The 26,312-nt window shown below is 56.4% G+C and overlaps 2 protein-coding genes across 14 annotated transcripts in view; one reads left to right on the top strand and one right to left on the bottom strand.

The window, feature by feature from the left end:
* MRTFA (myocardin related transcription factor A) overlaps nucleotides 1–17,380 on the top strand; it is a 186,940-nt gene extending 169,560 nt beyond the window's left edge. For 2 of the 4 annotated variants that reach the window (XM_069489874.1, XM_069489873.1), the window contains 8 exons: nucleotides 4,064–4,239; nucleotides 4,707–4,856; nucleotides 7,341–7,594; nucleotides 7,855–8,026; nucleotides 9,340–10,362; nucleotides 11,243–11,395; nucleotides 11,686–11,746; nucleotides 15,742–17,380. In XM_069489874.1, coding sequence (XP_069345975.1) covers nucleotides 4,064–4,239; nucleotides 4,707–4,856; nucleotides 7,341–7,594; nucleotides 7,855–8,026; nucleotides 9,340–10,362; nucleotides 11,243–11,395; nucleotides 11,686–11,746; nucleotides 15,742–16,259 — 2,507 coding nt within the window. In that variant the 3' untranslated portion in view covers nucleotides 16,260–17,380. Of the gene's footprint in view, nucleotides 1–4,063; nucleotides 4,240–4,706; nucleotides 4,857–7,340; nucleotides 7,595–7,854; nucleotides 8,027–9,339; nucleotides 10,363–11,242; nucleotides 11,396–11,685; nucleotides 11,757–15,741 lie in introns of all 4 variants that reach the window. The other 2 variants (XM_069489876.1, XM_069489875.1) reach the window with 2 other exon arrangements.
* A 250-nt stretch (nucleotides 17,381–17,630) lies between these two features.
* The window catches only part of SGSM3 (small G protein signaling modulator 3), a 38,371-nt gene continuing 29,689 nt past the window's right edge, over nucleotides 17,631–26,312 (bottom strand). For 2 of the 10 annotated variants that reach the window (XM_069489878.1, XM_069489881.1), the window contains 19 exons: nucleotides 25,897–25,963; nucleotides 23,262–23,470; nucleotides 23,054–23,161; nucleotides 22,421–22,564; nucleotides 21,998–22,193; nucleotides 21,588–21,733; nucleotides 21,157–21,381; nucleotides 20,787–20,841; nucleotides 20,517–20,644; nucleotides 20,235–20,390; nucleotides 19,992–20,046; nucleotides 19,780–19,829; nucleotides 19,516–19,668; nucleotides 19,274–19,344; nucleotides 19,113–19,161; nucleotides 18,942–19,027; nucleotides 18,558–18,680; nucleotides 18,355–18,415; nucleotides 17,631–18,132 (listed from right to left, as the gene is read on the bottom strand). In XM_069489878.1, coding sequence (XP_069345979.1) covers nucleotides 18,055–18,132; nucleotides 18,355–18,415; nucleotides 18,558–18,680; nucleotides 18,942–19,027; nucleotides 19,113–19,161; nucleotides 19,274–19,344; nucleotides 19,516–19,668; nucleotides 19,780–19,829; nucleotides 19,992–20,046; nucleotides 20,235–20,390; nucleotides 20,517–20,644; nucleotides 20,787–20,841; nucleotides 21,157–21,381; nucleotides 21,588–21,733; nucleotides 21,998–22,193; nucleotides 22,421–22,564; nucleotides 23,054–23,161; nucleotides 23,262–23,470; nucleotides 25,897–25,963 — 2,160 coding nt within the window. In that variant the 3' untranslated portion in view covers nucleotides 17,631–18,054. Of the gene's footprint in view, nucleotides 18,204–18,354; nucleotides 18,416–18,557; nucleotides 18,728–18,941; nucleotides 19,028–19,112; nucleotides 19,162–19,273; nucleotides 19,345–19,515; nucleotides 19,669–19,779; nucleotides 19,830–19,991; nucleotides 20,047–20,234; nucleotides 20,391–20,516; nucleotides 20,645–20,786; nucleotides 20,842–21,156; nucleotides 21,382–21,587; nucleotides 21,734–21,997; nucleotides 22,194–22,420; nucleotides 22,565–23,053; nucleotides 23,162–23,261; nucleotides 23,471–25,896; nucleotides 25,964–26,312 lie in introns of all 10 variants that reach the window. The other 8 variants (XM_069489882.1, XM_069489883.1, XM_069489885.1 and 5 more) reach the window with 7 other exon arrangements.

Below are 26,312 nucleotides of genomic sequence, written 5' to 3'. Positions count from 1 at the left end.
ACCGCGCCCGGCTACTTACTGTTTATTTTTGTTGGTGAAATCTTCTCTTAGAGCCCGGCCTGTTCCACAGATATTAATATTGCACTCAACAAACATTGATGGACCCAGGTGGTATGCTAGGTGCTAGGATCACAGCCCCACAGAGCAGACCACGTTCCTCCATCCTCATGGAGCTCATGCCTAGGAGCAGATCCAGGCAGGTGAATAGGCAGCGGCTCTACTGGAGGGAGCACAGGATGGTCCGGGCACTCAGAGGAGGGTCTCCCAGCCCAGCCTTAGCAGTGGGGAGTGCAGCTTTCAGAAGAGGTGATGGCCAGGCCTGGGGCTGAAGGATGGTTAGGAATTAGCCAAAGTATGTGAACGGGTAGGGGATGAGAGGAGACCTGCACTTCTTACCAATCAGCTATAAATCAAGGTTCCCACTACCCCTCCTTGGGTTCAATAATTTGCTAGGATGGCTCACAGAACTCAGGGAAACACTTATATTTACTGGATTTTCGTAAAGGGTATTATAAAGGATACAGTCAGATGGAGCAATGGGTGGGGTGTGTACCACCCTTCTGGTGCCTCTGTGTGTACAGCAACCCTGAAGCTCATCAAATCTTAGACAGATGGGGAGAGGTGAGCAGTCCAGAATGTGCAGGGTTGTCTAAGGGTTTTTATAGAACTTGATCTCCAGGACCCCACGTCTCCTGCCCCACCTTTCCTGCAGGTTGGTGGGGGGTGGGGTGGGGCCGGGCGCTGAAAGATCTAGTCTTCTAATCCTCTAATCACTTGGTCTTTCTGGTGTCTGGCCCAATCCCTGGACTACCTAGGCTTCCCTCCCACCCAGGTCACCTCATTAGCACAAGCTCAGATGTTATGGACAGGTGCTTATTATGAATAACAGAACATTCTCCTGTCCTTAAGGAAATTCCATGGGTTTTAGTTGCTCTGTGATAGGAACTGGGAGAAAAAAACAAATATATTTCTTATTATACCACACTTAGATTTTAGTGACAGTTGGTACAGATATATTTTCTTCACTGCAGTGGGCCCAAAACCTGATCCCTGACAAGACTTCAGATGCCTGCCTCCCCCAAGGTAGCTATGCCTTCAGAGAAAGAGGCTCAAGGTTCCCACAGTAACACATTTTATAATAGCTTTGGGGAGGGCATGAGAGTGGAACCACTGGGGCAGACCCCAAGGCCTTGATCAAAGGAGACTTTTGGTTTCTAGGGCCTCGTCTTCGTTGCAGCCACCCTGCTGGGAGCTGGCACACCCTGGGCCCCGAATAGCCTTTTTCCCATTTTGGTGTGTAGCCCTTACAGTTTCAATGACATTCATCCTGCCTCATCTCGGTGTTTTTCTCCCCATATTCCTCAGCAGCCCCTAGCTACAGGCCAGTGTACAGGCCAAGCATTTCTGGACTCTGCAGCCAGCAACAGCCTGGTAAACATTTGCCGAGAGTCGGCAATGTGCCAGGCCCTGTGTGCAGTCCTAAAATCACAAAGATGAATAAAATATGACTTGTGCCCTCAAGGAATTCACCTCAGTCTGATGTGAGAAGACTGATATATAAACAAGTGATTTCTGAGTCTGGTTCCGGGTCAGATGGCAGTGCTGAGTAGGAAGGCCATTGATCTGTGACATTGCAGCTGAGTCACCTCCTTGTGGGATTGTTGTAGGATCACACGCAGTGATGGATATTAAGGGCCCAGCACAGCCCTCGTTGCCTAGAGGCTTATGTAATGGTTGCTGCCAGCATCAGCAATAACGCTCTTCCCAGACCAAGTGACAACTGCTGTATGGACAGAGTATAACTGGGAGTGTGTGTGTCAGTGCAGGGGGAGCTCGGCAGAGGGACTTCTCTCGGGGATGAGGATAAGTGACGGTGGCCAGGGAGGTACCCACACATGATATAGCACATCTGGGGCCAACCTGGAGGTTGGATCAGTGTTTGCCCAGTGGAGAAGTACAGAGAGACATTCCAGGCAGAGGGAGCAGCGTGGCCAGTGGCTTGGTGACACACGGCTCATTTGAGGAGTCTGGCGCTGACAGCGAGGTGGAGGTTTGGCCCAGATAGGAGGAGCGAGAGACGGAGGGAAGGTAGGGGGCAGCGGGAGGGGACCATCCTGAGGCCTGCTGAGAATGGGGCTGGCAGGGGGCTTGGAGTCTTCTCCATACACTTGAGGCCATTTACACGTGCTCACGCGCACACCCCTTTCCTCCGGGCCACTCATAATTATCTTCAAGATCCGAGTCAAGCTCTCTCCTCCAGGAAGTCTTCCCTGAGTCTCTCCTCCACATGCCCTTAGCTGCTGTGTTTCCTTCTAGCAGACCGTTTTTCTGTGCTCCAAGGGGATTGGACGATAAACTCCTAGAGGGCAGGGACCCCGTCAAGGACCATGCTGGGCCCTTTATATCCGTCACTGTGTGTGATCCTGCACACAGTCCCACAGGGAGGTAACTCAGCTGCAGCGTCACAGGACCATGGCCTTCCTACTCAGCAGCACTGGTATCAGTGGAGCGCTGACCACGGTGGAGAGAGAAATAGACTCTGTAGTGACCCTGGCCTGCACCAACCCTGCATCTTCCCCAGGACGGCCAGCAGCTTCCTTGGGTTGGACTGGTCAGGGTGGGAACTGCAGCTCTCCATCCTGGACCACCATGATCAGTGCCGGCCGCCATGTGGCTGCTGTCCCACGCCAGGCGCCCTTGCTGGGAGTTAGAGATTAGTATGAAGGATATGTGGCCAGCAAAGGCCGTGTCTTTTGCACATTGCATGCTTGCCCCTGTAGGGACAGATGAGGGGACAGAGGAGCGAACCCAGCCGTGGACACTCATTCCTGGCTCTGTTGCCACAATTGCGCAGTAAGGGAGGAGCTCAGGTGTGTCCTTCCCAGGTCCTAAGAGAGGAGAGAGCCTCAGGTCCTGGCCCTGAAGAGGAACACCTGGACAAACCCAGCAGGAGCAGCCGACCTTTGTTCCTCTTGCTTATCTGGGGACCTCCCACACGGCACACCTCCCCAGGCTCGCCTCTGCCTTCGCCACTGCCCCAGTTCCTCCTGTGTGGAGCCGGCCTGCTCAGAGCCTGCCACACCTGCCTCTTCCTGTGACAGGGCTGAGGTGGTGGTGGTGACTTGACTCTTGAAATGCCTCTGTTGCCTCTGTTCAGTCTTTCCTTCCCTCTGCAGCCTGGGAGTCCCATGCGGGGACCCCGTGGAGCAGAAGCCCTGGGCTGCACCTTCCTCCCGTGCCTCTGCCCCGAGCCAGCCCCGGGAGGACACGCTCACACAGCCCTCCCGGGGCTTGGCTGTGGGTCAGGCCAGGGCAGCCATGGGCAGCCCAATGTTTCCTTCTGGTGCCCCTGCTGCCCAGGTACTGGGTCTGTGGGAGTCGCTGGCCCCTAAAATAGGTCACCACACTTCTGCTGATCCTCTTCCACCTGTGGGGGCCGCCTGCGTCCCTTTCGGGATGCCCTCCTCCCACAGCCTCACAGCCAGGCTCCTTGGCCTGTTCCTGGCCTCTGGAGAAGTCAGCTGTTCTCATGTGGCTGTCACCCAAGCTCCCTTGGTCCCTCACCAGCAGGTTCAGAGCCCTCATTGCACAGTCTGTAAGCATCAGGGGAAAGAAGAGAGTTGTGTGTTTAGCCACAGGATGGAGATAAATATCTCTAACAGCAGGGAAACAGATGAAGTGGAATGGCAGCCTGGGTCTCCCAGGGAGGAGCAGGCTGGAGGAAGAGAGGGAGGAACTTGACTTTGAAGGCTAAACTCAGCATAGAGTTAAAAGCAAGTGGTTAAAAATGAGGCCTTTCCTCAGCCTAAGGAAGCACTCTGGCCATGGGGGCCTTCTGGCCTCTGGTGCAGGGTCATGATGGTGACCTTTCCTAGAGCTCTTTCGCAGCAAGAAAGCAGGCTGGCTGCTCGTCTCCCTCGGCCTGTCTGCCTCTCGGGGCGTGGGGGCTGAGGGCCAGGCGCTTTGCTGAGACAGCCTCTGGCTGATGAGCAAGGCCCTTCTTTCTTCCTGCTACCTGTGCACTGGGCTGGAGGTGGAGTCTCATGCTGGCTTTGGGTTTCAGTGGGCCAGGTGAATTATCCGAAAGTAGCGGACAGCTCTTCCTTCGATGAGGACAGCAGCGATGCCTTATCCCCTGAGCAGCCTGCCAGCCATGAGTCCCAGGGTTCAGTGCCGTCACCCCTGGAGGCCCGAGTCAGCGAACCACTGCCCAGTGCCACCTCTGTATCCCCGACTCAGGTGAGCTTGCCCACTTCCAGATGCCTCCCCAAGGTCGCTGGGGCTGCCCAGAATAAGATCTGTCTCCCCAGCCACATGGTGACTCCTTCTCTGACACAGGGAAGCCAGGGGCACGTTGCCTTAGTAGCGCAGGTTCTGGCTGCCCAAGCTCCCGTGGTTCCCAGTGGTGAGGCAGGCGATGTGGGCAGTGGGCCCTCTCTGCAGCAGCCCGGGGTCCTAGGCAGAGGGTGCTGGCTAAGGCTGCCCTGCAGTTGGATTTGCAAACCTCCCTGACCGAGCCCTGTTTTCATTCATTCCGAGCAGCCTCCCTGGGGTTGCTCCTCTCATCTCTTGATCTCTGCCTTCTGAGGAGGGGCTGCCACCACCTCTTGCGTGCAGGGCCCCTGGCTCCTAGCAGGGGCAGCTGGGCGCACTCCATCTGGAGGTCATCGGTGTCCTCACTTCCCCTCACCCCTCTCCCCTTGCAGGTTGTGTCTCAACTCCCGATGGGGCAGGATTCCGGAGAAATGCTCTTCCTAGCAGAGCAGCCTCCTCTGCCTCCCCCACCTCTGCTGCCTCCCAGCCTCACCAACGGAACCGTGGTCCCCACTGCCAAGCCCACCCCAACGCTCATTAAGGTACAGTCCTGCCAGTGATCATGTCTCCTCCTCCCCTGTGCCCCTCAGAGTCCGGCTGTGACTTCATCCCAGCTGTGAGGACAGCTGCGGGGGAGGGGAGGGTGTGCATATCTTCTACCATCCCTCGAGACACTGGCTGTCACGCTCATAGCCGCCGTTTATTGAGCACAGTGCGCCAGGCCCTAGCCTAGCGCTTTCTAGGTGCTCACTCCTGCCCTCATCCACGAAGATACTCCCACACATTACCCTGGACAACCGCCTAAGGCGGCCCTGTGCTACAGATGAGGAAACTGAGAAGTAAAGTGACATGCCCGAAGTCAGACAGCTGGCACCATTGAGTGTTTGTTTTTATTGTCTTCTTCCAAGTCTTCCTCAAAGGCCTGGCCTGAAATACCTGAAGGTGGCAGCGGTTGCTGTCATTGGTGTGGGGGACACTGTGCTGTGCACTGCTGGCCTCACGTGCACAAAGGTGTCCGATACTACATTTAGCAGCACCAAAAGCGAATGCCAGGCCCTCCCCACCCTGCAGAACCGCCTGGCCTCCGGGATCTCCGGGACCCAAGTCCTGCACTTCCACCTGGCCCGCACCTCCACAGCACGCTTCGTCCTGTCCTCTCCGCTCTGTCCTGTATTCTTCTCTAGGCTCCCTCCCCACGGATCCCGTGCCTGGCTTGGCAACCCCCGGCCATCCAGGACCATCTGCAGCTCCTGTCCTCTCACCATGAGCCTCAGGAGAGATGGACAGCTCACAGCCTGGGAGCAGTGTGATTCTCATGCTCTGGCCTTAGCTGAGCCCTTGCTGTGACTCTGGTCACAGCCCTTGCCTGTCTATCTTCTGGAGCTCCCTGGCACTGTCCTGTCAACATCCCCAGTCCCACCTGTGTGTGCATGTGACTGCGTGTCATCTCTGTGGAGGCCATCTGCGCTCTGCTTGTGTCAGAAAGTCACTGTAGCTTCTCCCTCACTGTCTCCTCCCCTGGGCCTGGGGAAGCAGGAAGTAGCCCCTCTTAGACCACCTGTGCCCTCAGTGTCATCTGTGCACCAGGATGTTGCCTCATTGGTTGGCACCTCTTTTGCATGTGCAAGCTCTTCCTCATGTCCTCAGATGTCACAGGTTCCCCCAGAATTCCTCCCTCCAATGCACTGCTTGTCACACTCCTGCTGCTTCCCTTTGACCACCACATGTTTGAAAGAATCACCTGCATGTGTTCTGTCTACACTTGTGTTTTCTGGTTTATGCTTCAGCCTCTTGTGGGTTGGCTCCAGCCCCACCAGGGGACTGAAACATGTTCCTCAAGGGTCCCTAATCCAGACCCACCTTCCCTGCCTTCCCCTCCTGGCAGCGTCTGCCTCCCTACCCTGCACCCTGGCATGTTCCCCACCCAGCTCCCAGGGCTTCCCTCTCTTTGGCCGCTGCACTTCCCCTGCTGCCTTTCCTCTTCCCGGGAAGGGGATGTGCCCTGGGGTCTGCCCTCCTCTTTCGTTCCTCCCTGCAGTTCCTCCGTTCCTCGGCCTGTGCTCAGGGGGTCCTCCCTGCAGCTCAACAGACCTGTCCTTTCTCTACACTCCCTGGCAAAACCAGAACCTCTTCCTGACTTCACGATCCTTAATTCCTCACCTGCCACACGTTCACACTGCCTGTTCTTCTAGTGGGTCACCTCTGCCAGACCTTCCTTTTGGAGCCCATTGCTATCTGGTTGAGACCCCATCTGACTCCTACATCAAGTCTCTCCTTTGCCTGCCATTCTGTACTCAGAAACTTCCAGGCTCTCCACTGTCCCTCTCTTGCACTCCCCTGCTAATTCTTGCCCCTCATCCAACTCGTCCTTCCCCACCCCACGGACAGCACCCCCAAAGCATGGCCACTGGCCCTTCTTGGTTGGTCTGGGTCTTCTGACCCTCCATGTCCAGCGGTTGTGCCAGCTAGGAGTCTTTGGGGCACAAGCGGGAGCTTTTGGAGACCTGGGTTGCATCAAGATCAAAATCACCAGGTAGCCTTGGGCAAGTAACTTCTCTGAATCTGTTTCCTCATTTTTAAGTGGACATGGCAGTTCTTGCCTAGGCAGGATTGGTGAGAGGCTTGCATGGCGCGATCTGTAAAGTGCTTGGTCCGGCCTGGCCCGGCCCGTACTCCGTCAGCCAGTTGTGTTTTACCTCCTTGTAGTGTTCACACTCTGCTCAGGATCATGGTGGTGTCTGTGCCTGTACATTCAGTTGATTTATTCTCCAGGCTGGAAGCTCATTTAAGACAAAGGCTGAGCAAAGCCCCTCTCTGTATCCCAGCCCCCTCCCTGGCACACTTCCAGGCACCAGAGGGGCCTCTGCTTTTGGTGGAGAGCACAGTCCAGCAGGGGAAGAGTGGAAGTAGGTGAAGTGGATGATGGTGCCTTCTTAGAGGCCACGCAGGTGTGGGGTGGGGGCTGCCAGCCCCACTCCGGGAAGCCTATGGCTGCCCTCTGATGGCACCGTCTCCTGTGCCCTCAGCAAAGCCAACCTAAGTCTGCCAGTGAGAAGTCGCAGCGCAGCAAGAAGGCCAAGGAGCTGAAGCCAAAGGTGAAGAAGCTCAAGTATCACCAGTACATCCCCCCGGACCAAAAGCAGGACAAGGGGGCCCCGCCCATGGACTCCTCCTACGCCAAGATCCTGCAGCAGCAGCAGCTCTTCCTCCAGCTGCAGATCCTCAACCAGCAGCAACAGCAGCACTACAACTACCAGACCATCCTGCCTGCCCCGCCAAAGTAGGAGCCCCCCCAGCCCCGCGCACTGTCTGTCCCCTGCCCGCCGTAGCTGCCCCAAGACAGGCACATGCCAGTCTGAAGAACCGCGGGTCTTAAAGGACTCTTTGGTCTGGATCCTACAGAGTGGTCTCCAGGCAGGACTTCTCTGGCCTGCGTGCAGGGCACTCGCCCCACGTCCATCTGTACCCAAACCTGCAGCCCAGGCGGCAGCCAAGGCTGATGCTTGACAGGCGCCCATTTCTGCCTTTTCTGCTTCTCAGGTCAGCAGGTGAGGCTCTGGGAAGCAGCGGGGCCCCCACAGTGCGTAGCCTCTCCACTACCAATAGCAGCTCCAGCTCAGGCGCCCCTGGGCCCAGTGCGCTGGCACGTCAGAACAGCACCTCGGTGACTGGCAAGCCAGGAGCCCTGCCGGCCAACCTGGATGACATGAAGGTAGGTGGCTGCCCCTTCCCACAGAAAGACTTGAGCCACTGCCAGTCTGGCCTCTCCCACAGGGGCTGTCTGGGTGCTGGTTTTTAAGCGGGGAAGTCAGCCAGCCCAGGGCCCACCAGCATGGAAGGCAGCACAGGGCTCTGTCTCCACCAGACAGGGGCACCTTGGAACCTGCTCCAAGGACTGCTTGGCTGTGGTCATAGCAAATGGTAGTTGCTCTCATTAGTGACACAGCCAGTGTCTGTCCAGGGCCTTGGGATGGACCAAGCAGTGATCTCTCTCTTACCTTCCCTGACCTCTGTGCTGCAGGGTGAGGAACGGGGATTGGTCTCCTCTCCTTGAGAACGAACAAGCTGAGGCTGACAGAAAAAAGAGCTTGCCCAAGGCCACAGACCTGGCCAGTGGTAGACAGGGCCCCCTTTTCCACTTGGCCAGGTAACGCCAGCTGAACCTGCTGGTCACATGCCTCGTCTGCCAAGGAGAGAGTGGCCCATGCTCAGGGGTGCGGGCTTGGCTCGTGTCCTCAGGCCTTAGAGAGTGGGCCATGCCCAGTGCCTCACCTGTTCTCTCTGCCTCAGTCAGAAGATGGAATGGACCAAATTCTCTCTTGAGAACTTGTCTTCTGAACCAGGCTGACCCCTCCTGCATCATGATCCAGGTCCCAGCAAGACACAGCATTCATGGAGGCTGCTGGGCACAGGCTTCAGAGTCCATCCGACCCAGGTTTAAATCCTAGCCTGGCCACTCACTAGCTCTATGATCTTGAAAAAGTTATCTTACTTTCATGAGCTGTTTTCACATCTGTAAAATTCGGTCCATTCAATTAAATGTTTAGTGAGCACCAGCCATCGTGCTGGGGGCTGGGGACAGCTGTGAGCATGAGGTGCCCAGACCCTGTTGCCTGCAGAAGTAGGGGAGCATTTTGACCAGGCCGGTGTTGGAGTGAGGACAGTGAAAGGGAGGATGCCAGGTGGATCTCGCTCTCCAGGGCTGTTGAAGGAATAGGGAAGTTGATGCATCTATGGCGGCCAGCGGAGCTGGGTGCAGTGGCTCGCACCAATAATCCCAGCACTTTGGGAGGCTGAGGCAGGAGGATCGCTTGAGGCCAGGAGTTTGAGACCAGCCTGAGCAATACAGTGCGACCCCGTCTCTAATAAAACATAAAGTGGCCAGTGGGGCCTACACAGACGAGGCCCAGCTTATAAAATGCTCATCCCTCCCAGCTTCCCCAGACTGTCCTCCTGCCTGGACCCAATTCCTTTTGTCCAACTGCTCCCGGTCTCCCTGCTGCTCTGACTCTTGACCCCTTGCAGGTGGCAGAACTGAAGCAGGAGCTGAAGTTGCGGTCACTGCCCGTGTCAGGCACCAAGACAGAGCTGATTGAGCGCCTGCGTACCTACCAAGACCAAATCAGCCCTACCCCAGGAGGCCCCAAAGCCCCTGCTACCACCTCTATCCTGCCCAAGGCTGGCGAGGTGGTGGTAGCCTTCCCGGCAGCCCGGCTGAGTACGGGCCCAGCCTTGGTGGCAGCAGGCCTGGCCCCAACCGAGGTGGTGGTGGCCACAGTGACCAGCAATGGAGTGGTGAAATTTGGCAGCACGGGCTCCACACCTCCCGTGTCTCCCACCCCCTCAGAGCGCTCACTGCTTAGCACGGGTGACGAGAACTCCACCCCTGGGGACACCTTTGGTGAGATGGTGACGTCACCCCTGACACAGCTCACCCTGCAGGCCTCTCCGCTGCAGATCCTCGTGAAGGAGGAGGGCCCCCGGGCTGGGTCCTGCTGCCTGAGCCCTAGGGGGCGGGCGGAACTGGAGGGTCGCGACAAGGACCAGATGCTGCAGGAGAAGGACAAGCAGATCGAGGAGCTGACCCGCATGCTCCGGCAGAAGCAGCAGCTGGTGGAGCGGCTCAGGCTGCAGCTAGAGCAGGAGAAGCGGGCCCAGCAGCCCGCCCCCACCCCCGCCCCCGCCCCGGCCCCTCTTTGCGCCCCAGTAAAGCAGGAGAACAGCTTCTCCAGCTGCCAGCTGAGCCGACAACCCGTGGGCCCCGCTCACCCCTTCAGCCCCAGCCTGGCGGCCTCCACCACCAACTGCATAGACACTTGTGGCCCGGTCCCCGGGCCCCCGGCTGTGGTGGTGAAACAGGAAGCTGTGCTGCCTGAGCCCGAGCCGGCCCCTGCCCCCCAGCTGCTGCTGGGCTCCCAGGGCCCCAGCCTCATCAAGGGGGTCACACCGCCCACCCTCATCACTGACTCCACAGGGACCCACCTTGTCCTCGCCGTGACCAATAAGAATGCAGACAGCCCTGGCCTGTCCAGTGGGAGCCCCCAGCAGGTACTTGGGCTGTGGGGGCTCGGGGGGGTGAGGAGCAGGGCGGGGTCCAGAGGGTGGGAAGATCCTTCTCAGGCATCCTTGGTGCTGGGTATTTTATGTTTGCTTCATTTAATCTTCCCTTCAACCCTCCAAAATGAGGGATCACTACCCTATCTCACCAAGAAGGCTACTGAGACTTAGGAAAGTTAAAGGACTTGCCTAAGACCCCTCTGGCCAGGAGGGGGAGCCATCAGGGAGCTGGCCATTGATACCAGAACGTTCCTGTACCCTGGCAGCAGGGCCCCTGAGCAGCCCCCAGCCAGGCTGAGAGCCTCCCATAGCACTGCTCCATGGGGTGGGGAGGACGCAGGTGACAGCCAAAGAGGTGCCCTGCCCTGGGGAGAGGCTCTGGGATTGGCCGTCTGGCCCAGGCTCCAGCTTAGGGTCCTTCCCTCAGAGGGCAGCTGTATGCCACCAGGGCGTCAGCAGCAGCTGGCTCCCTCACAGCCTAGACCAGAGGTGAGGCTGCTCTTAGGCTGTGTATAGCCTCAGCCCTGCAGAGCGTGGGGCTGGAGGGGATGGGGACAGTGACAAGAACTAGGCACCTCAGGATGGGAGGCAGAAATCTCAGGAAGTGATCAGCACAGAGCCCCTCCTCCCTCCTCGCACCCCAGGCATTTAATCACCCCTTTAAGGATTAGGGGTCATCCTGTATCCTTTCTTTCCCAGTGGCTTCCATAAAAGTTCCCCCAAAGCTGGTGCAGCTAGCAAAGCTGGCCTGGCCAAGAAGGCAGGTGTTTCCTCCCTTGCCCTCCTGGGGTGTACGGGTGCCTGGGCCCTGCGTCCCCTGCCCCTGACAAGGCAGGTGTGCGACCACCGGTCCTCTCCCTGTTCTGTCCAGCCCTTGTCCCAGCCTGGCTCTCCAGCCTCTGGCCCACCCACCCAGATAGACCTGGAGCACCCATTGCGGCCCCTCTTTGGGACCCCCACTTCTCTGCTGAAGAAGGAGCCACCTGGCTATGAGGAAGCTGTGAACCAGCAGCCCAAACAGCAGGTGAGGAAAGTGGCCTGGGCATGGCCAGGGTGCGTGGCTGCCCTAGGCTGTCAGGCTGTGGCTCCCTCGGTCCCACCTCTTTGGGGTCAAAGAGGCCTTGGGGAGCAGGTCCTGGGGGCCAGGGCACGAGAGCCTGGCCTGATGGGGTGAGTCTGGGCTCTGGGAATCTGAGCACAGCCCGCGGGCACTGCGGGTCCAGCTGCCCACTCTGCAGGGGAGGGAGAGGGCTTGGTCCTGGGCCAGGCTAGGGGCCTCCTGGTCAAGATTTTCATCTTGTTTCTGTTCCACAGGAAAATGGCTCTTCAAGCCAGCAGATGGACGACCTGTTTGACATTCTTATTCAGAGTGGAGGTAACCCCGAGCCCCGCTGCCTCCCTAACCACTTTCTCTGTTCATAGGTCTCTTGAGCCCTAGGTTGGTTGATTTGTTTATTTCTTGAACACTTCAGCGAGTGAGAGGCCTTGTCAGCCACTGTGCATATAGCAGTGACAGGGCAGCCCCTGTCTCCAAGGCCTGGGGAGAGGGAGGACATGCTGTGAGGCCTCCATTGCTCTGGGCCACTTACCCTTGGAGAAGTCTCCGTCACAGAGCTCCCGTCTAGCTGGGGAGGTAGACAACAAAAAAATGAGTGAATTGTATGGTGTGTCAGAAGGCAGAAGCGTTAGGAAAAAATTGCAAGGAAGGGAGAAGAAAGGCCTTGGGGGAGTGCAAGGGGAGGCCTTGCTGAGAAGGAGGCGAAGTGGGTAGCCATGCGTGGTGTCCCTGGGAAAGGCCACCAGTGCAGGCCTCAGGAAAGTAAGTGTTTTAGGAGCACAGAGAGTGAGGGAAGAATGAGGAGAGGAACAAGGCAGAGGTCAAGAGTGGATCACGTGGGACTTCCTGGGCAGCAGGACAGGGGACTTTGGCTCAGTAGCTAGGAAGCCATCCCACAGCTTTGAGCAGAGTGGCCTGGTCTGCTCAAGGGCAGAAGCGGGAGCCTGGGGGGCAGCAGTGAGGTGGGAGGAGGGGCTGGAGTCAGGTGTGCCGGGAGAGCCAGTTTGGTGGCTCCCAGTTATGTGGGAGGGAGAAGGAGACTCCAAGGGCCACAGCCTGAGGTCCCAGAACAAGCTGGGGGGCTTGTGTGGAGACACGGTGGCACAGCCTCAGATGCGTTCACGTGCATCAGGAGTCACTGGAGTGAAGGATTCATGTGGACAGGGACGTTTGGGAGAGGTCTGGGCTGGGGAGTTGTCGCGTCTAGGTTGGCAGTTGGAGCTGTGAGGTCATCCGGGGCATGGGGTGGAGGAGCAGAGGACAGAGGAGGGGGACACGGGACATGCAGGTGCCACTGAGTAGTGGACAGAGCATGATGTCCTGGAAGCCAAGGACAGTCGCAGCAGCAAAGGACAAGCCCAGTCAGGGGAGTGGGCGTGTGGCAGTCGCTGCAAAAGGCTGCCTGGGGGGAGCTCTCCGGAAGGTTTCCCTGCACAGGGGAGCAAGGAAGCAGGTGGGTGCTGGGTGGGAGCGAGACCCCTCAGCGGGGGAGGTGGTGTTGGCTTCCCAGGGGGCACGGAGACTTCTCTGGTGGCAGCAGGAGCGTGTGGTGCAGGTGCTGGGTGTTCCCTTCCGAGTGCTTTAACTGCCTGAGCACAAAGAGGAGTAATGAGATGGTGTGGGCAAGGCAGGAGCCCAGCCACGGAGCTGCACACTTTAAAATGGTGCATTTTATGTTATATGAATTTTATTTCAATTTAAAATAAGAGCTCATTCTTAGCTTGCTGGGCTGTAAAAGAAATAAAATAAAGGTTCAATAGCTGAGGTCAATCCCTGAGATCGGGGATTCTCAAGCTTTAGGGAGGAGAGAGGGGCCTGAGGTGCGTCTAACTGGTGCAGGTGACACTGAGGCTGCAAGTGTGGGACCCACTCTGAGGACCGCTGGACTGGAGCTCAGGACAAGCCTGGGAATGAGCTTTGGGAGGTTCCAGGGTCCAAACAGACTGTGGGAAGGATGCGGCCACCCTAGAGAAGAGAGATTATTTGAGAAGGGAAAGGGAGCAGGCCTTGAACTCTAGCATTTATGGGCTGGCAGGGAAAGGGAGATGGGGGTGCTGCCTGCTCCCAAAGGGACGCTGAAAAGTGGCTAGAGAGGTGGCAGGGATGCCCAGAGAAGCGGGTGTTTTTTTTTGTTTTGTTTTTAGCTCTCACGTTCCTTCAGTTTGAAGAGAAGCGGGTTTGAATGGGGTAGGTGGTGGCGGCTGGACAGGCGGGTACTGCTCCTCCCCTGCTGAGAGCAGTCACAGGGAAGGAATGTGTGTGTTCAGCTGGGACTGGAGCGGGCAGGACACAGGGGTCAGGGAGCAAACCTGATTTATGTATAATTCTGTGTGTGTGTGTGTGTGTGTGTGTGTGTGTGTGTGTGGTAGAATATACGTAACGAAATCTGCCATTCTAACCATTTTAAATGTACAGGTCAATGTTGTAAAGTACATTCACCAGCACCACTATCCGGTTCGAAACTTTTGCATCATCCCAAACTGCAACTCTGTACCCCTTAGACAGTAACTCTCATTCCCCCTCCCCGCAGCCCCTGGCAACCCCCATTCTACTGTCCGTGAATTTGACTACTCTGGGGACCTCATATAAGAGGAATTATGTATACAATATTGGTGTTTTGGGTGGCTTTTTCACTTAGCATAATGTCTTCAGAATTCATCCACATTGTAGCATGTGTCAGAATTTCATTCCTTTTTATGGCTGGATAATGTTCCACTGTACAGATGTACCACATTTTGCTCGTACAGTGAATGTTGATGGATACCTGGGTTTTCTACTTTTTAGCTATTGAGAACAATGCTGTGAACATTGGTGTGCAAGTGTCTGAGTCCCTGCTTTCAGTTCTTTTGGGCATATACCTAGGGCTGGAATTGCATGATCATACGGTAATTCTGTATTTAACTTTTTAAAGGAATCACCAAACTGTTTACACTTCAGCTGTAGCATCTTACATTGCAATGGTCCAGGGTTCCACATCCTCGCAGACACGTCTTTTTCAATTTTATGATAATAGCCATTCTGATGGGTGTGAAGTGATACCTTGTTGAGGTTTGCATTCCTGTAATGACCAGCCAGGTTGAGCATCTTTTTGTGTGCTCAGTGGCCATTTGTGTGTCCCCTGTTGGAGAAATGTCTATTTGAGTTCTTCGTTCATTTTTTTCCATTTTTTTAATTGGAAAATACACATAAAATTTAGCATCTTAACAATTTTTAAGTGTGCAGTCCATTGATATTAAATGCATTCATAATGTTGTGCAGCCATCACCACACCTAGCTCTAATTCTTTTCCTCTTGTAAACTGAAACTCCATACCTATGAAACGGTAGCAGTCATTCTCCCTTCCCCCAGCCCCTGGTAGTCACCATGTTACTTTCTGCCTGTATGACTTCAACTACTCTCAGCGTCTCATACAAGCGCAGTCATAAAGTATTTGTCTTTTTGTGACTGGCTTATTATACTTTGCATAATATCCTCAAGGTTCATCCATTTATCCATCAGTAGACACTTAGGCTGCTTCCACGGTCCACTGTTGTGAATGATGCTGCTGTGAACTGGGTGTGCACGTAGCTCTGAGATGCTGCCTTCACTCCTTCTGCACACATATCCAGAAGTGGGATTGCTGGATCACAAGGTAGTTCTGTTTTCAATTTTTTGAGGAACCTCAGTACTGTTTTCCACAGCAGCTGGACCATTTTACATTTCTGCCAACAACAGGACACAGGGCTTCCAATTTCTCCATATCCTCTTATTTTGTTTTCTACTTTTTTTATAGTAGCTACTCTAGAGGGTTTGAAGGAGGTATTTTGTTGTTTGATTTGCATTTTCCCCACGATCAGTAATGTTGAGCATCTTTTCATGTGCTATCGGCCATTTGTATATCTTCTTTGGGGAAAATGTGTATTCAAGTTCTTTGACCATTTTTTAGTTGGGTGGTTTTATTGCATATTAGGAATTCTGTGTATTCTGGATCTTAATCCTTTATCAAATACGATTTGCAAATACATTCTCCCATTCTATGGGTTTTCATCCTCTTGATAGTGCCCTTTGATGCACAGAAGTTCTAAATTTTGAGGTAACCCAGTTTGTCCTCCTGTACTTCTGGTGTCATAACAAGGAAATCATTGCCAAATCCAATGTCATAAAGATTTTGCCTTATGTTTTCTTCTGAAAGTTTTACTAGTTTTAGCTCTTACATTTAAGTCTTTGATCCATTTTATTTTGTATGTGGTATGAGGTTAGGGTCCACCTTCACTCTTTTGTATGTAGATATTCAGGCCCGGTTTCTAACATCCGTTTACTGTCTTGATTGGCAGAAATTTCAGCAGATTTCAAGGAGCCATCATCCCTGCCAGGGAAGGAGAAGCCATCCTTGACAACAGCCTGTGGGTCCCCATTGGCCACACAGCCCTCGCCCTCAGCTGAGCTTCCCCAGGCTGCGCCGCCTCCACCAGGCTCACCCTCCCTCCCTGGGCGCCTGGAGGATTTCCTGGAGAGTAGCACGGGGCTGCCCCTGCTGACCAGTGGGCACGAAGGGCCAGAGCCCCTTTCTCTCATTGACGACCTCCACAGCCAGATGCTGAGCAGCTCTGCCATCCTGGACCACCCCCCATCGCCCATGGACACCTCAGAATTGCACTTTGTCCCTGAGCCTAGCAGCAGCATGGGCCTGGACCTGGCTGACGGCCACCTGGACAACATGGACTGGCTGGAGCTGTCGTCAGGCGGCCCTGTGCTGAGCCTGGCCCCCCTCAGTACCACAGCCCCCAGTCTCTTCTCCACAGACTTCCTCGATGGCCATGATTTGCAGCTACACTGGGATTCCTGCTTGTAGTTCTCGGCTCCAGAGACTGGGGTTGGGGGAGGGGATGGACGCTGGGGAGCCGTGGAAGTTCGGCCAGCGTGGCTCCTGCTTGATTCGGCCTCTCCACGTGGTTGTGTCTTGACAATCACAGTCCCTGCTTTTTCCCTTCCCTGGGAGGCTGGAGCAGAGGGGCGCCGCCTCCTGGTTCAGGCTCACCCAGGGCAGAAGAGAACAGCTGTCAAGCAGCAATCCTGGGTCCCATCTGGGGTTTTGGAGGCCTGGACAGGGTCGGGCCATTTCTATTTGACCTCCTTTTTTGAGGTCAGAGGTGCACCGTCTGGCTGCAGTTTGGCTAAGGTAGGCGAGACCCAGCCAGCAGGCCGCTCTTCTGGCTCTGAGGTGAGTTGAGGGAGGAATCTCCTTCCTGTCTGCTCCCCTTCGCTGTAAGGGAATAAACTGGCCTGGGCCTCTACCTCCCCATTCCCCATGTCTGCCAACCCCAGGCTCCCAAGGCTTCCTGGGAGGGGGCTCCCTGCCATTTTAGTGTCTTGGTGTAGTGTAACCATTCAGTGGTTGGCGGCAAAAGTTTTCTGTACAGGTGTATATACCTCTATATTATATATTGATATACATTATATACATATATTTTGGGGGGACAGGAGGTGGGTGCAGCTCCCTCCCATCCTACTCACATACAGAGGGGCCCACAGGGCCACAGCTCCTGGGTACTAGATGCAGGGTCACCCTTGAGCTATGTGCCACATGGTTTGGTGCCCTACCTGGTATGCAGCTGCCCAGGCCCACCCATCACGTGTGTGTGACATGCAGACACCCTGCCACGGCCTGTGCCCCACCTCCCCTGCTTCCTGGCTCCCTATCAGTGCCACTAGGGCAGAGGTGCTTCCTGGCCATCTTGCCAGGAACGCTCCACCCACATTCCGTCCCCCTCGCCTCACTGCAGCCAACGCGGCCCTGGGACAGGAGGGGCTTCGGGCCCAGCTCCACCCTGCTGTGGGCCTCAGAGGTGGCCATGAAGCTGTGGCCTCTCATTTTCCCTGAGTCGTAGGGGAGTAGGGATGGAGTCACCAAAACCAGTGCTGGGACAAAGGTGGGGAAGCTGTGTGAACTTTTTAAAATAAAAACAAAAACACCAGCTTGTTAGTCCAACTCATTCACTCCATGGAAGGGGTGGGCAGTGCGGCTGGGGCCTGGGGAGAGGGTGGGCAGTGAGCCTAGTCCGCCTCCCCATCAGGTTGACTTGGGGAGTGGTCAGCACAGGCTTCCTACCTGTACAGGAAAAAGTAGCCAGGCCGTGCCTTCCAGACCACTCCAGGAAGGGCAGAACCTTGGACACTCCTGCGGCTCTGGCTGGACAGAAGACAGGACGCACTTTCTCAAAGACATAGTTTATTTACAAACCAAAGAGGCCAAGGAGCCTTTATCTGCCATTAGCCACCCCACACCTGCTTTCCTGAGCAAAGACTGACACACAGGTGCAGCCCTCCACCTCCTCACAAGGTTTTTGGTCGGTACAAACGGTAGTTGGGGCCTGGGGCTTCACTAAGGACCCTGGGGAGGCAGAGCCCTCACCTCCCACGTGCTCAGGAGGAAGAGGCTGAGCTGGGCACCCACCTTCCGTTCCTGCCACCAGCAATGCTCTGGGGAGACCCTTATCTCCCAATCACAGGGCTCTAGAGACCATCTTCCCCAGACCCCACAGCTTGGGGTGGCCCCGGAGCAGGCCTGAGGCTGGCCGGCAGGGCCTCTTTGGTAGTCGGTGGGTTGGGGGAGGCCTGGGTGTGACAGGGCAGCTGGAGGAAGAGCATCACCCGTCTATGTCCCAGCTGAAAAGGTGGTGCTTCACCAGCATATCCTGGACACCCTCCTTCAGAGGCTGCTTCTCCTCCTGCACACAGGGACAGCCCCTCACCTCACAGGCCTTGGGCTGGGGATGCCCAAAGGAGCCCAAGGTGCCTGGGGCCAGAGCAGTTCTTACAGCTGGTGCCAGCACTCTGGGTCCTCACCCCGGCCCCACCTCAGCCACCCGAGAAACCACAGGGGAGCTCCGCCAGCGCAGCCCTTGAGAAGGCAGACTCGGGGCCTCGGAGCAGCCCATAGCACCCACCTCTCTCTTCGCAGGGAGCTCCCAGTCCTGGGAGAGGCTGAAGGCAAAGCAGCAGAGGACGCTGGAGGTGAGGAGGTGGGGGTGGGGTGAGGCTCTCCTCACCTTTGGTGGGCCCTGCCACCCACCCCTGCCTCCATCCCCCAACCCCTGGGCCCTACAGAGCTGGCCGTGCGACCCACCCAGAAGCCAGGTATGGTCCTCACCGGAGCTCACACTTGATCTGGACCCAGCCAGGGCTGCGCAGGAAGGACCAGGGCTGGTACCACTTCTCCACGGTCGGCAGGCTGGAGCAGAGCACCTCCAGCCACAGGTGCAGCACTTGCTCACTGGGGACAAGTCCAGGAGGAGCAGGGGCTGCTCTCGGCCCTTCTGGCTGTGGCCTACAGTGGATGCTCCGACCTGCCCTTCTCAGCAGCTCCCAGACCACCCTCCATGGGGAGGGCGCAAGGCCTTGAGCAGGACCCAAGTCCCTGAGATTCCTTCTCTGTCCTTTAGACTCCCCTTAGAGGACCCCTCCCATGCTGGACTCAGCCACCCCTACTCTGCGGCTCCTCCTGTCCCTTTGCCACCCTCTTTTCTACACTTACTTGAGCCCCACACAGATTAGTGAGCGGAGCTTGACGTCCATTTGTGCGTGTGCTGCGTCGTGGGTCACATTCACAGACTGCACAGCCTGGGGGGCACAGCTGTCACTCAGGCACCCCCACTGGCCAACCTGGGAGAGGTGTCTGGGGTCTGGCAGAGCAGGCCCTGCTTACCCGGTACAGCAGCTCCTCCGGGGTCAGGACTTTGCCGTCTTCATCCAACCTGACAAGGGACCACAGCTCCCTGGTGTGCCAGGTGGACACAGGGTCTGGCCCTTCCTTCACTCCCCGCGGCAGGTGACCCTGCCAGGACAATTGGGGCAGGGCCCAGTTACCTGTACGTCTTACAGAGCACCAGGCGGGAATACACGGAGTCGAAGTCTCTCTCGACCTCCCGGCCGGCTGCCTGTGAGGGGTGGCACACGGTGCGGGTGTAGGACAGGAAGGCGCAACAGAGCACACGTCACTACCCTGCGCTCGTTCTGCACCTCCAAGGGGCCCACGGGCAGGAAGGGCCTCAGGGGCACTGTGGGGACGGCAGAGCTGGCACAGGGGACAGGAGTCCAGGCCAACCTACCTCTTCGATGAACAGCCAGGGATGGCAGGCACCCCCGAGCAGGGACGGCTTCTTCAGTCCGTGTTCAAACAGGGCCTTGAGGGCCGGGCAAAGAGTCCCTCGCACAAGGTCCGTGACCCCCTCCGTCACCGAGTCGTCCCCCGCGATGGAGTACTGATGGGGGGAATGGGTCTGAGAAGCCCTGCCCAACGCTGCAGGCAGCCAGCCACCTCCCCTGCCACAAGCCCAGACTCACTCGAGCACAGGCCCTGTCCTGCCCCTCACCTCTTTGCTCCGTTCGTCCAGGACCTCCACGAACTTGGCTGGAAACCAGCCTGCGGGAGAAGCAGGCCCTGTGAGCAGCAGCCCGGTGCGGCCCCACCCTTGCTCTCAAGGAGCTGAGGACAGAGCAGGCACAGCCCACACACAGGCAGGGGCGTGGAGGGGACGGCAGGGAGGTGTCCCTCCCGCACTCCACAGCAGACCAAGGCCCTCACCTCGCAGGCCGTTCAGCTCCCCCACCCAGCAGTGCTCGTCCTTCTGAGAAATTATCTGCACGGGAGGGAAGACAGCAGGAACCAGAGCTGGGTGCCCAGGGCCGGTGCCTCACACACAGCTTGTCTGAGTCTGTGCTCAGCAACTCGGCCCTTCCAGAAACCCTGTTTTCCGAAACAGGGGCCCTCAGCAAGGAAAGGAAACCGGCCCGGCCTCAGGGGCAGGTGGCTGAGCCTCCCACGCACCGTGATGATGTCGTTCTTGCGGAAGCCCAGCTCGTCATCGTCATGACGCTCGAAGTCCAGTAGGGCCTTGGCCCGACGCCGGTGGCTGCGTGAACACGCCACGTAGTTCTCGTGGTCCCGCTGGTGGCTCTCCATGCTGTAGTCTGGGGTCAGCTCCTGCCACAGTGGACAGAGGTGACATGGACAGAAAGGCCAGCGAGGGGAGAAGCCTCAGCACCATGAGTGGGGCTGGGCAGGGAGGGCCGGTCCATTCCCCAAGAGAGCGCAGGGGCGGCGACTCACCACGCTGCAGTTTTTGGGGTCTGTGCACTGGAAGTGGCGTGCCACGCGGAGGATAGCTTCCCGGAGGTCGGCCACCAGTTCTGTCTGCTTGATGTTTTTGGCCTTAAGTGCCTCCAGGTCGTCTTCCCCTAGGAGGCCCAGAGAGCGATGGGGACCACAGCCCTCCCCAGGCCCCCGAGGAGAGGAAGCCCCCAAGTCCACACTAGGTGTGAGGACACACGGCCCCGTCTGCACTGCCTGCCCGCTCGGTGCCCACAGCAGAGCTCTCACCGAAGAGCAGGGCGGTGATGGCGGATTTCCTCCGCTGGGTCCTGCGGCGAACCACCTACAGGGAGGGAGAGCAGGTCGGCAGTGGCCCCCGGCACCCCGCCCAGGAGGGAGCGAACCCACCAGCCTTCCTCTCACATGGTCTCATCTGAAACAGCCACTGAGGCTGGCTCTGGGCATCGGGAAAGTATAATCAGCTGTGCTGGGGACAGAGCCCCTAGAGGCCCGAGGAGGGGGCCGTGCCGGACCTCAGGGGCAGAACAGCAGGGCAGGAAGGGCCAGTCCATTCCCCGTGGCCCTCTCTCTTTGGGCTTCCTCAGAGCACACGCCCTGCAACTGTGGGCTGAGGTGGGGTCTCCCCCTCCTGCTCCACCTGAGAGAGGCTGGTGGCGGTGCTGGCCCCCAGGAGCTGGCCCTGGTCTGCAATGAGGTAGGCCAGGTGCTTGCGACGCTGGGTCTCCACAGCCACGTCAGTGAGGGAGCCAGCCAGCCGCATGGCCGCCCCCAACAGCAGCTCCGCGTCCTCAATCTGCGATGGGATGTCTGACAGCGTGTTGAAGATGGAGGCCGAGTTCTCTGACAGGATCAGCTCCTCCTCCTGGGCCATGCCAGGGCAGGACAGGGGAGGAGGATGTCACTGCCGGGCATCCCCCATCCTCAGAGACCTGTGACCCCTTGGCGTGACCATCGGGCTGGCCCTGCCCGGTCCAGGGAGCTCCCCCACCCACCCCACATGGGCTGCTGTTCCTCAGCCTGAAAGCTGGGTGGCGGCGGTGGTGGGGACGGCGGGGGCTCAGCAAGCACCTTGAGGCACAGCATGCCCAGAGTGATCCGGAACAGCACCAGGGAGCCCTCATAGAAGAACAAGTCCCAGATGCGCAGCAGCAGCTTGATGTGCACCACGCTGGCGAAGGCCGTGAGGAACCAGTGCAGCGTGATCAGGGACAGCTCTGTGAACAGACACCGGCCACTGTGGCTGGGACCAGGGACAGCCCTGGCCACAGGGCAGCCTGGGGAGGAGGTGGAGGATACCTCCCGAAGAGTGGCAAGAGGCCTTGCCTGCTCGAAGTGGAGGGAGAGCAAGAGAGCAACGAAGACTGCGTGTGCCTGTGTCCACAGCCCGGCCATCAGCCTCTGCCAGGTGTGTCACAAGGCCTCAAGGGCTGCAGAATCAGCCAGCGTCTCCGGACCCCTGGGTGGCTGCCAGGCCTTACCGATGTCGTGCTCCTGGAGCAGCTTGTCCAAGCGAGGCAGGTACTGGACGATGAGGTGGCGCAGGACCCGCTGGTCAGTCTGGACGCCCAGCAGGGTGGTGCTGAAGTAGGAGGCAGGGAGCAGGTCCTCAATGATGGCGCACATCATCCAGAAGGCGTCCTCCTCCTCCAGGAACAGCAGAAGGCAGGCGGCCACCTGGCCAGGGCAGGGGAACAAAGGGCCTCTACCTAGGTCTCCATGCCAACCCGAAAAGCCTCTGTGGGGATACGCTGTAGAAAGCACACCTTCCTCGGCGGGCCTCAGTTTCCTGCCCTCCTGGTCCACCCCCACCTCCCATTCCACTGCCCTGGAAGGTAACAACCCCCGAGCAGCCTGGAGAAGACCTTTGGGATACCCGCCGCCCTCCCTGGGGCTGTGCTCACCATGCCCGTCCCCTGGCAGTAGCCGATCTCTGGGTAGAGCCAGGCCAGTGCTCGGAGGACCCTGCGCAGGCGGGGCACCCCGATGCTGTTCACGTTGGCGAAGCAGGCGTTGCTGGGCATGGTGCGGAGCAGGTCCTTCTCAATCTGTCACGCAGCCGCACCAACAAGACCCTGTGACACCCTGTGGGAGAGGCAAAGCCCAGGCGGGCTTCTCTCCCAGGAATGGGGATTCCTCATGCTCCAGGTCAAAGCTACCCTCCCCTCCCTCCGGGATTAGATCCCAGCTAGTGTGGAGCCGAGTACATCAAATTCACCTGGGGAACTTCACGCAGACCTCTGAATGACAACGTCTGGCGTGAGCCTGGAGTCTGCATTTAGAATCCCCAGCTGTGAACCCCACTTCCTCCATGTCTTTCCACAGCACTGGTGGCCTTTTAGAAAATTCTCCCATGGCTTATGGAGGACCCAGAAAGGAGCAGGTGTCCTCCAGGAACATGTTTGTGGGTGGCAGGGCTGCCACCCCTGCCAAGGGTGTGCTCCCAGAACCCCAGGCAGACCACCTCCCTCCTGGGGTGCACATACAGCCTCTGGACAGGCAGCTCTTCCTGCAGGGCCCCTGGCCACCCGCCTCACCTGTTTGGCAGCAATGGTCTCATCGTTGGAGCTGTTCTTCACAATCTCGCGGTAGGACAGCTCCGAGTTCCTCTTCTTCTGCAGGGCCCCAGAGAGACGCATCCACAGCTAAGGGAAGGAGCCACATGAGCCTCGGTCTTTCTTGTGATACCTCATCACAGGGGCCACAACTCCCTCGACACCCTCTGGGTCCCTGTGGCCATCTCACCTGTGGCCTCATGCTATGTGGGATGCCAGCCAGCACCAGGGAGCGGAGCTTCTCAGAGCGGGGTAGGGAGACTGCGATCTTGTCCCAGGTGAGATCCCCCACATCGTGGTTATGGGTGAACTCCAGGTGGGCCTGCCACCGCAGCCTCTGCGCAGGGTCCTCTGTCAAAGCAGTGCTTGGCGGCAGACAGGAACCAGGCTCAGCACCTTCTGCCAGGGGAGAGCCAGGGAGAGAACAGCAGTGAGCAGTGGAGGGAGGAAAACATGAGCTTTATGATTCCAAACCAGACCTCTTGCCTGAGATCTAGACTCGCATTGCCAATGGCTTCCTGGAGCTCCAGGTGTGCATCGGACAGGCCTCCCTGTGACGAACAAACCTGAGTTCTTCACTTTCTCCTGCAGAGCCGCCCCCAGCACCGTCTTCCCCAGATCCAGAAATGACACTGCCATTCTCCAGACGCTCAGGCCTGTACCTTGGAGTCAGTCCCCTCTGATGACTCCTTGCCTAGACCCCACGTTCAGTCCAGCAGCAAGTGTGCAGGAACTCACCGCCCTGACCACTGCCCTTATCTGAGCCACCATCCTTTGGGTCGCCACAGTAGCCTTCCTCCTGGCCTCCCTGCTGCCACCTCGCCTCCCCAAGGCTGTTCTCCACAGCAGTCACAGTGACCCTTCTAAAGTGCAAGTCAGATCATGTCACTGCTCAGAACCTGCTAGTGGTGCCTGGCTCACTCACACTCAAAGCCCAAGGCCCACCAGGGACCGTGAGCTGCCTCCTCCCGGTGCTGCCCCTCCGTCCTCACCTCTTGCTGCCTTCCTCCCGCTCCCCGCACTCCACTGAAACATCCCTCTTGCTCCTCCCACCAAGTTCCACCCCCACCTCAGGGCCTCAGCATCTCAATTCCCCTCCCCAGTGACACTCACTCCGCCACTTTCTTCAGTCTCTATTCAAGCGTCTCCTCCTCTGAGAAGCCTTCCCTGACCAACTTACATACAATTCACGTCCCATCTTCTCTAGTCTCAGAACGTTTTTCATAGCTCTTTTTGCCCCGAGCATATTATGTTTGTGTACTGCCTGGCTCCCCCATGACAGTGAAAACTCCATGCAGTCAAGACCACCTTGAGTTTTATTCAAGGCATTGGGGATACAGCTGAGAAGAGTGCACGACCCACAGTCGGCTTCATGAAATCTTTGTTGAATGAACCAGGATGAGGCTCTCTTGTGGCAACCCTGCAACCTCTGTGTGGGCGAACTGCACAGAAAGCCTCATCCGCAGTCATCCTAAAGCCAAGCCCTCAGCCCAGCTTTTAAAAATACCAACTTTAATGACTTTCTATAAGGCAAAATGCACAAATTTTAAGTGTACATGTTGGTGAGTATCAATAAACAAATGTCTAAATGTTGTCCCTGTCAAGATACAGTGGTTCCACGGTGTAATGGTGAGCACTCTGGACTCTGAATCCAGAGAACCATCAAGACACAGAACATTTCCAACATACTAGAAAGTTCCCTGTGTTCCTCTCAATGCCAGTTTTTAACCTCCAAATAGCTGCCTGCAAATTAGAAGAACAAGGAAAACTGATGTCAGAATTGGAAACATGAGTGACCTGAACATTAGTTTCAGCCAATAAAAATGTTTTAGCCACAGTTCTGGCCTGGTGACAGGCCATCCTGGGTCCTGGTAGAAGGCCTTCCCAACAACCTACTTGGGAATCAGTAGGTCCATTTAATTAATTGATTGATTGACTAAAACAGAGTCTTGCTCTGTTGCCTGGGCTAGAGTGCTGTGGCGTCAGCCTAGCTCACAGCAACCTCAAACTCCTGGGCTCAAGCAATCCTCCAGCCTCAGCCTCCCGAGTAGCTGGGACTACAGGCACGCACCACCATGTCCGGCTAATTTTTTCTATTTTTTTTTTTTTTGGTTGCCTGGCTAATTTCTGGTTTTTTTAGTAGAGACGGGATCTACTCTTGCTCAGACTGGTCTTGAACTCCTGAGCTCAAGCGATCCTCCCGCCTTGGCCTCCCAGAGTGCTAGGTGTGAGCTACCGCACCTGGCCATTTATCATTTATAGTTGAAAAAATAAAAATAAAACAAAGGGAAATGGCCTAGAGGCTCCTTTATAGAAAAATAGTTATAAAAATATTATAAATAAATCCATTATAATAGGATATTATGCAGCCATTGAAATATATGACTTTAAAGAGGTCTTAACTGACATGGCAAAATGCTGAGAGTATAATGTTTAAGACACAATGTATATATGTTAGTTATGGAAAGTATCTATAGATACATGCAAAACCAGGAAAGGAATACACTAAAATATCAGCAGGTATCTTCAGGTTTATAGGATTATGGGTTAATTCTGTTTTAATCTTTATGCTTTTCTGAATTTTTCTACTTCTCTATTTCTTTTATTATCAAGTGAAGAACACTAAAACTTATCTCAAAAAAAAAAAAATCAGAGGTCTCCATATACTTATAACAGCATCACCCTCGGATGCAACTCTGTCCTTAAATCTGGAACAGCTGAAACATCCAGCACTCACAGGTCATGTGCTACATAATTCGAGTCATGGGAGCTGAAGTCCTCTCCAAGGATGTCAGCAATAACACACAGGAGGGGCTTCGTTTTACCTTCCTTGTCCACACGGAAACCGAACTCGTCGTAGTAGAACTCTGGTTGCTCTGCTGACTCTTCCTTCTAGAACCAGGATTAGGAAGAAAATCAGTTGTCTATCCCCTCGCTGGAATCATAGGTTCTGGAAGATGCCACCCACATGGCTGCCTGCTAAAATTCCACCCAGCCTTCAAGACTCAGCTTAAAGGCCACCATTCGACAAAGCCTTCTCTGGTCATCACTCAGCTACAGGGGGTGACTACCTTCCCTAAATTCTCCTAGCATTCTCCTTGTTCTTCTCAGAGATCAAAGATAGTAAGATCAAGGCAAGAAACATGTTTTATGTATTTCTGTGTCCCCATAATACTGAGAGAATAGTGCCATGATACTTGTCCTCCAGCATAGTGACTGATTCACACATGCATGTGGAATT

Source organism: Eulemur rufifrons, chromosome 16 (assembly GCF_041146395.1).
Source record: "Eulemur rufifrons isolate Redbay chromosome 16, OSU_ERuf_1, whole genome shotgun sequence".
Taxonomy (NCBI): Eukaryota; Metazoa; Chordata; class Mammalia; order Primates; family Lemuridae; genus Eulemur; species Eulemur rufifrons.
This window is presented reverse-complemented; position numbering and strand designations above follow the sequence as displayed.